The following is a 12082-nucleotide window of genomic DNA, read 5'->3' as shown; positions in this document are numbered from 1 at the left end:
GGACAGTGCAGTGTGTCAAGATGGCAGTACCTTTTCTGCCTGGGGGATGAGTGCTCAGGCAGAAAAGACAGGGCTAAGTTATAAAAGGCCTCATGGCAGAGAGGACTGTGGAGGTAACTAAAGGCCATAGGACTCTTCTATGAAGATGTGTGTCCAGATCAGATCTGTGTTAGGAACATAATTCCAAAGGAACTGTGGAACCCTTCATGAGTTTAGTAGGCTTTACTGAAAATTTGGGAACGTTCTGGGGAGGGGCTGCATCACTCCATGCACCATCCATTCTAATGGTATGGCTGCCTTGTCTCTTTCCCCTCCCTACCTGGGCTCCTCAGCCCCGGGAAGTTCCAAATTCTTTTCCATCTATTATGCAGAGCAGCTTCTCCACTTCCCAAGCCTTGGTGCCAGACAACACTCAAGCCTACAAGGGGCTCACTTCTATGTTTAATTATCAAAGCATTTTTCTAAATAAAGGCAGTTATTTTGCTGAGATAAATTCTGGTCTTAACTTTTAAAGATAATATAAATTTCTTTATCTCACCACACATGAGTCAGCTATAGTATCAGCAACATTCTAGATATTTTACACGTAATGAAAATTATCTGTGAAGCATAATTATGCTTGAGAAATACAAGGCAGCATTCTCCAAATCATTTCAGTATTTCAACATCCAAGGTAAAATAATTACAGGACACTTCATTAAACTTGTTTTAAAAAAGGTTTATTTGTTACAAAAAGTTAAATACTAAAGCTAAAAACATACAAATTCAGGTCAGGCTATATTAAAATACACACATACCCTTCTTTGCAAAATTATTAAAGGTTGAATTAAACAGATGCTTTAAATAAAATAAAGTACTCTTTGAGGACATTTTTGTCAGATTAACTATAACAGTGTAGTGTAGTTTTTAAAATTGCAGTTGAAAGTTTAGCTGTCTTGGAAGTCAAATTTATCCAATTGTTCAGACTTCTGTTACTACTCAATATGAAGCCACCATGCTGGCTTGGACAGAATTAATTTCATTCATGTTATGGAGAGTTCTATATTACAAATCTAGTCTCCTATAATACGAACAGTGAGCAGTCAGAAATATACAAAGGGTTAAATAGGGTAAAGACTTTGGCCAAGAAAGGAAAGGCCTTAGTTCTACCATACAGTATCTTCTCTAATTAAAATGACTGGGAAATATATGGAAGCAGAAACCAGCACAAAGCACTACCCATCTAGAAATAATCTTTCAGTTAAAAAAACAACTCTCAAAACCAGCACTCATTTCTCTAAGATACGTTATAAGTATTTTACAATTTCTTGTTATATTAAATTGAGTTAAAGGTACTGACGAGTCAATATGCAAATGGATTTAAATACTAATTTGATTTCTCTTCTGACTAGCTCTGGAGAGCTGTGACATCTGGGTGTTGGTGTCACTCACACAGGTAGGTGGTAGAGAACTTTCATAACAAAACTACACACTCCACACCAACTGGGCACCAGCTTCCAAATCCAACTCCACTTCAGGTCAAACAACCTTAAGGAACTACCTATAGTCTAGTTAAACGTTAACTAGTATTTTCAAGAAAATACCTTTTTTTGCTTTGCAACTTATAGTTTTCAATTTCCTAGATTAAAAGTTACTGATTTTGAACTTTAAATGCTGTAATTCATATAGGGGTGTGAATATGCTCATGAAAAACAAAAGGCTATTATTGCATTTTAAAAGTCTTAAATGTGAATGAATTTCTAGAAATCTACCACAGTATCTATTTTTTACAATGCTAATCCTTGTCATATGGGATTTGCCAGTGGTTGATTAACTCAAGTGATTAAAATACAAAAGACATAAAATCGATTCCAGTAATCTTCACTGATACAACCTAATTAAAATCAGCCCAATTAAAATATTTCCTGGAATATATCTATAGGGAATTTTTAATGTTTCACTTTGGTTTTTTTTGAGATGGAGTTTCGCTCTTGTCACCCAGGCTGGAGTGCAGTGGTGAGATCTCGGCTCACTGCAACTTCCACCTCCTGGGTTCAAGCGATTTTCCTGCCTCAGCTTCCTGAGTAGCTGGGATTACGGGTGTGTGCCACCACACCTGGCTAATTTTGTATTTTTAGTAGAGATGGGGTTTCACTGTTTTGGCCAGGCTGGTTTCGAACTCCTGACCTCAAGTTATCCACTTGCCTCAGCCTCCCAAAATGCTGGGATTACAGGCCTGAGCCACCATGCCTGGCCTAATGTTTTACTATGGCAGTGTTGGCATACATACAAGGGCTAACGGTATGGGGTCCCAATATTATACTATAAAACCATTTAATCAAATTTTTGAAAAGTTGGAAAAACTGTGTGTATTCTAAAGTCACTGGAAATTAAAAGAAAAATATATTCCAGTACTGACTTACAGATGAAAATGATGCTGACAATAGACAGTAATCTGTTTTTCCATCTCTAGATTTGTGAGTTTCTGATATAATTATTTCTCTATACATGTGATATGAAAGAAAGAAACTATCATTCTGTCCTCTATCCCAGTCCATTTTCCCTCTATGTAACAAGTCTTTGACTTATATCCTTTCTTTGAACTTACTGTGTAATCTTAGAGGACAAGATTCATGCTACTCTTTATCAAATAATCTTGCAGTCCTTGAAAAGAATTCAAAGAATTTAAACCACTGACGTTCTAATCTTGGTAAATAACACTAAAAAAAAACTCTTGAGCCAACTTTGGTAGCAAATTCTCTACAGAGCATCTTTCTCTGTGAACATCTTTATACATGTGTATTAAAGTTAGGCTGGTTAGTCGCTCTTAACAACCTCCTGGTCTTACAGAATGATCAAGAAAGTATTTGTTCATCTATGATAGAGCAAGAACTGTGACTGTTTTAAAGCTGAGACAACACAACACATTTCTCCCTTGCCAGCCGAGGTGGCAGTGGAGGCCCTGGGTGGTTCAGACCTCCCCAAAGGTGGGAATCTTCACTATGTTCTCTTCCCTCCGGTGAGCCTCCTTCTCTTCCCTTTGTATCAGTGCCTCTTTTCTGCTTTCAGAGAGAAAGCTGTTTGAGCAAGAAAACACAGGATATTTCCCGCCACGAAATAAACATAATTTTGAGGGCTCAGCACCAAATGAAATCATGGGGCCCTTCTTTAAACATTATTAAGAATTTCCGCTATAGCAGAGCCTTGAACCAAGTGCGGGGTCCTTCTAAGTGTGGGCCCTGTGCTGCTACACAAGTTACACGATAAGAAAGCCAGCCCTGCCTAGGTTCCCTGCCTACTCAGATTGCCAAAAGGAGATAAAGTGGCTCAATTGGGTTGTCCAGATGAAAAGCAGGTATTTTTTTTATGATGATTCAAACACTGTCACCAATTGGGAACTAAGTGGCATTTCACTTTCCAAATGGCGGGCAAATTTCTATTCCTAAAATCTCATGTTGGACTGATTGGTTTTCCCCTAGATTTCTCATTATACAAATGGTTATGTTGGGTCTTTAAATGCCCCTTATTTTAACAGAGCAATTAATCAGACATGATGAAATTTCTGTATTAATCCTACATAATTTTTTTTTTTAAATCTAAGCATTTCTTAACTGAGAGGGGTCTAAATATCACTAAAGCAACAGGACATCTTTAAGGGAAAACATAGCTGCAAAACAGCTTTTCATTCTAGAGTGAAAGCCTTAGTTTTAGCCTATGGTATATTTGTTCCCTTTTAAGACCACAATGGTAGTTTTTTTCCAAAGAGAACTAATAAACATATTAAGCTATATGGTAATTTTTCTAACACCCACATTGGTTTCGGTCAGAAGAATTTTACTGGAACCTGGAGGTATCCCATTCTTCATAATAATAAAAAAGAAATGTAGTATATAAAAGCTCCAGGTTACATTACTAAGCAACGACATTTCCGGGAGTGAATATACTTCCTGTATTCCGCAAGCTGCTTCAAGTACATATTCGACGGCCATCTGTGCTTTTCAACAAAACTGCGTTCTTCCACTGAAGTTTTAAGAAAAAGAATGTTAACCTAATATGTTTTATTGTGGATCAATTAAGATAACAGCTATTGATTTCCTCTTTAATAGATGAGATCCAAGCTCTGTGATACATCTCCTACCATTCCCACAAGCTTTCCCAAACAATTTACTACCATTTTGGTTAAATTAGGATCAGGATTTAAGTTATTATGTGACTTACAATTATATATATCTTGTCCACTACTTCGAGTAGTATTTGATTATTTTCCTTTTCTTTTTTTTTGTGTTTGAGATAGAGTCTCGTTCTGTCGCCCAGGCTGGAGTGCAATGGCGCGATCTCAGCTCACTGCAACCTCTGCCTCCCCAGTTCAAGCAATTCTCCTGCCTCAGCCTCCCGAGTAGCTGGGACTACAGGCGTGTGCCACCACACCCAGCTAATTTTTTGTATTTTTAGTAGAGACGGGGTTTCACCTTGTTGGCCAGGATGGTCTCGATCTCCTGACCTCATGATCTGCCCGCCTTGGACTCCCAAAGTGCTGGGATTACAGGTGTGAGCCACCATGCCTGGCTTCCTTTTCTTTTCCAATAAAGCTTTTGTTTTTCATGGATATAACGGACTTTTTTTTTTTTTTTCCATTTATAATACTTAGTTTTCTTTTCTTTCTTTTTTTTCTGAGATGGAGTTTTGCTCTGTCACCCAGGCTGGAGCGCAGTGGCGCAATCTGGACTCACTGCAAGCTCCGCCTCCCGGGTTCACACCATTCTCCTGCCTCAGCCTCCCGAATAGCTGGGACTACAGGCGCCTGCCACCACGCCCGGCTAATTTTTTTTTGTATAATACTTAGTTTTCTTTGTAGTTAACTTAGTCTTCCAAAGTCCTTCAAGCCCTCTCAGTTGTGCTTCCCACCCGGCCAGTCATCAGATAAGCTGTTCTTTCCTGTTGCTGCTGCCCTGCCTGCTTTCTGGACTTGCTTCCTGCCTTGGGGTTGGATCCCTGCATTCCTGAACTCCAGGTCCTTCGCTTTGTTCATTCTCTAGTTTTGGTGAAGCACAACTGTCAGAGGCATTTGAACTAGAGCAACTGCATCTTGAATAGGGGCTGGGGACAATGAGGCTGAAACCTACTGGGCTGCATTCCCAGACAGTTAGGCATTCTAGGTTACAGAATGAGGTAGGAGGCCGACACAAGACACAGATCATAAAGACCTTGCTGGAGGCCAAGTGCAATGGCTCATGTCTATAATCCCACCACTTTGGGAGGCCGAGGCGGGCGGATTATTTGAGGTCAGGAGTTTGAGACCAGCCTGGCCAACATGGCAAAACCCCGTCTCTACTAAAAAAAAAAAAAAGAAAAAAAAAATTAGCTGAGTGTGGCGGCGCATGCCTATAATCCCAGCTACTGAGGAGGATGAGGCAGGAGAATCACTTGATTCTCCATCTATTGTTTAACCTCTTCTATGATAAGTCAGATTAATAGGGTCTTGATTCAGGCTGCAGGACCATACAAACTAGCTGCTCAGCTCTAAGTTTCAATAGGAAGCAAAGGTGACATGAGGCTACTCCCTCAGTAAATATTAAAAACCAGAGAAAAGTTATTAGAGATGAGCTCTGGCAGCCAGCAAAACAAAACAAACAAAACCCCGTAACACATAACACATAATATCGAGCTAAATTAAACTGTGAGAATAATGAATCCATCAATGCCAAGGGTAACATATTCCTGTGCACTGCTGTTTGTGTTCATGAGTCCAGTATACAAAAACCTAATACTTAATGACCTATTTAACTGGGTTCTGATGTATCTGTGCCTGTACTGACATGACATCTTTTCCAGTCTCACTTTTTGACTTCTAAACACCTCTAAAAATGAAAAATTCTCAGTCAACAGAAAACAAATTGTAGAATTCCAATAGTAATTTGAGAACTTTTGAAACTGAAGATGGGCAGTTCTATAAGGAAGCTGTAGAGTGACTGTGACAAGAACCTTCCCCAACTTCAAGTGACTGTGTGCAGTGGGCCAGGTGTAAAGCACTGGAGAGAAGTGACTGCAACCCTCTGGAGAGCGCATGCTCCTTTAGGACCCTCTGGAGAGCGCGTGCTCCTTTAGGACCCTCTGGAGAGCGCATGCTCCTTTAGGTGGGCCGCCAGCGCCAAGCCACATGTTGCCACTAGGATAATGGGCCTGGGGTAGCCAGATCTTCCAATTTTTCAAAAGAAGCCAAAATATGGTTATTTTTAAATACCAGTACTATACATTTTTAACTGTGGGGTCCCAATAAAACATGTTGGCAGGCTACACCTAACCCATAGATGGCCAGTTAGTAACTATTGATTTAGACAATTAAATTCTCCCTTATCCAAAAGGCGCTTTTTTCCTCTGCCCAAGAGGATGACACCTCATAGCAGGACTCTGGACAGGAAGAGGCACTGCAGAATGAGAGATCTCATGATTCCCTTTTAATTCCCATCAAAGGAACAGAAGGCAACATCCACACATCATCTCCTCCTTAGCCTGCCACCTCACATCGCACTGGAAGTCCTGCTTTGCACCATGCCAGGTGTCATAACATACTTTATAGGCAATTGGGTAATACCATATAATGAAAATTCATAACTAAAAGGATTTATAGGGCATCTTTCTCCCAAGGTTGTAATAGTACTCCATATATACCATATATCTATACAAGATAGTAAGTAGAAAATAATCTTATTCTTCTCTTACAAATAAGAGTGACCTAAGGTAACATAATGAAACTGGCTCCAGGACCAAAGTGCAATTCATTTAACTTTTAGCAAGCTTCTTAAATAACTATAGAAGCAGCTACTTAAAGAATAACTATAGAAGAATGTTCCTTCTGACAGCAAGCATATGCAAGCCTTATCTTTATGAACTGACTTTGCTTTTTCCTTGCACAAAGTACATAGCTAATAAATAACTGTTTTGTTTTGATGTGATTATGCTTCTCTACTGTACTAATAGTTGACTTATGTAAGGAGGCTCCCAATAGACATATAATGTTTGTTGACCGGCTGAATATATCTCCCAAAAACGGATTGTGTGTTCCTGGGTTTTCTTTAACTGCACAAGTAGCTGAATAAAAACAAGAGATTTTTACTTTTTTTTTCTTTTAGAGACAGGGGTCTCGTTATGTTGCTCAGGCTGGGCTCAAACTCCTGGGTTCAAGTGAACCTTCAGCCTCAGCCTCCCAAGTCGGCTGGGATTACACCGAGGTGGAATCACCATCTCGACCATATGATTTTTATATCTTTTACCAGCAGAGTCTTTTTTACGAAGTAAAATTTTAGGTAGAATTCAAGATATGAAACAGATAAAGTGGAACTACTGTGACTGAAGGAGGGAGGGAAGAGTCCAAGAACTGTAAATTTTAGCCTTCTCTTTCCCTTTCCCTTACTCCCTCTCTCTCTCCTTCTCCTCACCCACTCCCTACTTTCTGTCCCCCACCCTAGAAGACACTTCAGTTATCTCCACGGAGATTTATTTGTCCAGACTGTGAAACTCCTTGATCAGGTAATCTTTCACTTCCTTTTATTTTTAGCTTAAATTTTCCTTGAGTCTATGCTAGATAACAACATCAGCAAACCACTGCATCTAAACTGTCTATTCTGACAACTATTATATTTTCATTTTTTTCTTTTTATGCAGTACTCAGTAGTTCACACTTTGGTTTTAATTTTTATAATTTACCTTAGAAAGCATATTACATATACTCTCAGTAAGTTTCACAACATTTTTTATATATGAAAAACTGTTATTCCAAAGTAATATAAGGGACTCCCATATAGATATACTCAGTAAATACAGATATCCAGTACAATAAAGCTATATATCCTATAGTTAACAAGAGTTAAATTCCTTTATAAAAATTTTTTAAATCTGTACTGTTTAAACTTTGCTGCTGACTTAGGTAGTTAGAACTAAGATATCATTTTTCACAACCAAATGCCACCTGAGGACACATTTTGTCACCTTATCTATTTCAGGGAAAGAAAATGCGTTTAAAAATGGATGGTAGCTATAAAATAATCATTAGAAAAACTCCTTGTGTAACACAGGTTAAGCCACTTATGTAACACAGGTGACTATAAATTGTTTCCTCAATTACCACACTGCATAATTTACAAGAAATTTATGACATTGACTATTCTTATTTTGCTATAAGTACTTCTACAACTTATGTCTCAAATCTAAGAACAAAGAACATAAAGTTTTCTTTTCAAAACAGAAATTAGCAATCTACCTGAAAGATCCTGAAATTCAGGCTTTTGACTGAAGATGAGGTAGTTAGTAGCAATGAAATGAAGTAGCCAGGTTGAAAGGCAATCAGAGTGGTGAAACTGCAAGAAAAATGAAAAGTGAAATAATATTGCACCTAATGGCCACCAGTATGATAAGATCAAGAGAACGGCCTGGGAGCAATCACGGAGAGCCTGTATTCATGTTTAATGTGCCTTTACCTGATGCAGCTTTCAGTCTACTGTGACAGCAGACAAGATGAGGGAGCACTATTAGCAAATAATGTTAAAAGTACATTCTCAGAAGAAGCCAAGCCAACAGCGAGTAACAATCTACGGCTGCCGGAGTGGCCAAACATCTTTAAGCAACGCATGGCTGCATCTATTTGAGGTTCTTGAAGATTTAATTTAAGCTTTTAATCTAAAGCCACGGACTTCACTAACTGCACCTGTATCTGCGTAGCAGATGATGGCGAGCAATGTTAAAACAAGTTCACCTGAGGAGCAAGCCAAAAAATATTTTGAGGAGGAAACACCATCGGCCGAAGGCATGGGTTTCAATGTGTAAATGTTTCTAAGAGAAAGCTGTGTCTAAATATTTGCTTTTAATGAGAAGTACAGTAAACTGAGCAGGATTTCCAGCTCCATTCTCCTCATTCTGAGTTCCAACAGCTGCTAACGGAGGGAAAACTCCAAGCAAGCAGGCCACTGACATCATCACCTTGGTGCCCATCCAGTGACACTCACTGATCCATCCAACCACCAATGCAGATGACAGTAACTTGCTGGCAGGCAACTTTGGTACATGAGTATAGAACTCTTTTTTTCATTATTATTATTGTGGTACAATATGTGTAACATAAAATTTACCATTTTAACGATCCTTAAGTGTACAGTTAAGTGTCATTAATAAGTACATACACATGGTGGGGCAACCCAACACCACTATCCATTTCCAGGCCTTTTCTATCATCCCAAACTGAAATTCTGTACCATTAAACAATCTGTTTTCTCCCTATCCCTACCAGGTCACTGTTTTACTTTCTGTCTCTATGAATTTCACTATTCTAGATACCTCATATAAGTGAAATTCTAAAATATTTGTCCTTTTATGTTTGGCTCATTTACGGTAATATTTTCCAAGTTTCATCCATGTTGTAGCAGATATCAAAATTTCATTCCTTCTTAAGGCTGAATAATATCCCATTGTACATATATACCACATTTTGTTTATCTCTTCACCTGTCAATGGACGTTTGGGTTGTTTCCACCTTTTGGCTAAGTATAGCTCTTCTAAGGAGATGCAAAAATATTAAATAAGCAACAACTAATACTAAATTGAAGAAAGATTAGTAATCTCAAACCTTAATTAAAAAACTCAAGGATTTGCTTTTTTTTTTTTTTAAAGCTGTATAGTGTGAGAGTATTTAAACACAAATTCACAGGTCCCTCTTATATTCATTACATAAAATCAGAATTTTTGAACTGGAAATAATTTTATAGTTTATCTAATCCCACATAACATTTTAACAGTTTTTCTCCCCTTATCGTTTAGCAGATGAATGTGTGCAATCTCAAGGGAAAAGAGTAAGAACCTTCAGCTTTTTAAAGAAGCCACCACTACTATTACATGATTAACCCAGAGCAGATAACAAAACACCAGGAGGTTAGGACATTGCCTTAAGGGCTGTGACTGAGAAGGAAAAGGGAGGTCACAGAAATAAACAGCTGGCTACAAAGCATGCTTAAAAATGAAGAACTTTATTTTTGACCAAGATTTAAGATATTATAATTGTGCTCTTTTGCAAAGAGTCCACAATTATAATATCTTAAATCTTATTATATTATCCAAAATATCTTAAATACAGTAGGATGACACATCTGAATAAGCTTTCTGCTTCCAGGAATGAAAGAACTGAGGAATGAGGAATTGGTAGCACATGTGGGGGTTTGGGAAGTAGATTTCAACACAGCAGTTCTAGCTAATGTACAGACCTGGCCCAGATTCACAATCTAGGGACTCTGTAACAGGAATGGAATATGTCTCACTGTAAAAACTAGGTTTTAGAAGGATATGTGTTGATGTAAGAAAATGGGTTCAAACTGAAATAAGCAACAGAATTTTTAAAAAGGCATTAAAAAGCCATAAACCAAATGCAATAGAACTTAAGAGCTACAAGAAGAACGTGGAGAAAATACCCATAAACTCACAAGAAAGTACCTGGAAACTCTCAGAAATACAACTTGTGCCTCAGATAGCCAAATATTAACATATAGATTATAAATAAGAAGATGCATTAAAACTTTTAATACGAGAATAAATACAACTTCATAGGAATCACCAAAGTTTGAACAGATAGGGTTTAAACAGGAGTAGAGATAAGGAATCTCCACCTCAACTCTTGTATTTTAAGAGTCTTCCTTGATGGAAACCTGAAGGTAAATCATGGTAGAGAACTGAGAGAGGTTACGGGAAAATGGACAGAGCAGTGAGAGAATACCCACACTGCTCATCTATCTAAGAAAGTATGAATGATGTTTCCTGACACACAGTACAAAACTGGCAGAGTGTTCATAAATTTTGAATATTTGGAGAGCTACTGGGAGTCTAATTCCGCTAGAAGACAATTTCACTCCTAAAAGTCAGAGAAATGGCAAGGGAAAAGTTAACCAAATTCTGACCAACAGGGTGAACTGACTGGTGAAGTGAAACCTCAAACTAGGAACTTCAAAGAAAACTTGGGAAGAAAACTTCTGTTATTTGGAATTCACAATTGCCAAATTAGGAACCACCAGGAAAAGAATACAGGAAAACTGGTAAATTTAGGCTTAATCTTAGAAAATAAAAAGTCTTCAGAAACAAAATTTAAAATGAGCTGGTATCTTAGCTTGTTTTAAATTCAAGGGGAAAAGATAAGGATAATCAGAGAGTCAGAAACCAGAGAATCAGGGAAAACAAGTCAAGAATTTCTGACAGTGCAATCAAAAATGATTCTCATAAGGAATCAAGTGTAGGGGGGCAGTGAGGGGAGGCACCTAAAGAAATCAATGGGACCACATGGGAAGTTCTCTTATAAATAAATGATTTAAGAGGATACTAAAAGATAAGGAAAAAGAAACTTGTGTCCAATTTTTTAAAAAGTATGAACAACTTGTTAGAATAGTATGAAAATGATACATCAAAAATGAACTGAGATTGTGAAACTACTAGAAAGAATTTAAAAAATTGTAAACTAAATTTGGAGGGGAGCTATTTATTTATCATGAGATGAATGTAAATATATTACAAAAAGAGATCAGTGTTACTCAATTTTTTTTTTTTTTTTTGAGACAGAGTCTCACTCTGTCACCCAGGCTGGAGTGCAGTGGCACGATCTCGGCTCACTGCAAGCTCCACCTCCAGGGTTCGTGCCATTCTCCTGCCTCAGCCTCCCAAGTAGCTGGGACTACAGGCGCCCGCCACTACGCCCGGCTAATTTTTTTATTTTTTTATTTTTAGTAGGGACTGGGTTTCACCGTGTTAGCCAGGATGGTCTCGATCTCCTGACCTCGTGATCCGCCGGCCTCGGCCTCCCAAAGTGCTGGGATTACGGGCGTGAGCCACCACACCTGGCCCTACTCAAGTTTTAAATTTGTTTTTAGCCCTAATTAAATACATGTGACCGTAAGACTTGATTATGAGAGAAATGAAGTCCAAAATAGTTAAGGAGATAGTAGGAGAAGACCTAGATGCTTTAAATAAATTCCCTTCTATAAACAGAAGTGTTGATGAATGAATTCGTCTCAGCTTGGAGGCAAGCATTCAGCTGTCACAGATCTGGAATTTGCCCCACCATGTGGCTCCATTTTAG

At 38.3% G+C, this 12082-nt stretch overlaps 1 protein-coding gene across 10 annotated transcripts in view; it reads right to left on the bottom strand.

The window, feature by feature from the left end:
• The window catches only part of RHOBTB3 (Rho related BTB domain containing 3), an 87118-nt gene that overhangs the window by 20964 nt on the left and 54072 nt on the right, over positions 1–12082 (bottom strand). For 3 of the 10 annotated variants that reach the window (XM_063665018.1, XM_063665022.1, XM_054487892.2), the window contains 2 exons: positions 8237–8333; positions 698–3999 (listed from right to left, as the gene is read on the bottom strand). The exons of 3 other annotated variants lie outside the window; for them this stretch is intronic. In XM_063665018.1, coding sequence (XP_063521088.1) covers positions 3884–3999; positions 8237–8333 — 213 coding nt within the window. In that variant the 3' untranslated portion in view covers positions 698–3883. Of the gene's footprint in view, positions 1–697; positions 4000–8236; positions 8334–12082 lie in introns of those variants that run through there. 4 more of the 10 variants (XM_063665023.1, XM_063665021.1, XM_054487897.2 and 1 more) reach the window with 2 other exon arrangements.

Source organism: Pongo pygmaeus, chromosome 4, assembly GCF_028885625.2.
Source record: "Pongo pygmaeus isolate AG05252 chromosome 4, NHGRI_mPonPyg2-v2.0_pri, whole genome shotgun sequence".
NCBI lineage: Eukaryota > Metazoa > Chordata > Mammalia > Primates > Hominidae > Pongo > Pongo pygmaeus.
Note: the sequence above shows the minus strand (reverse complement) of the source record. Positions and strands in the feature narration are given on the sequence as shown.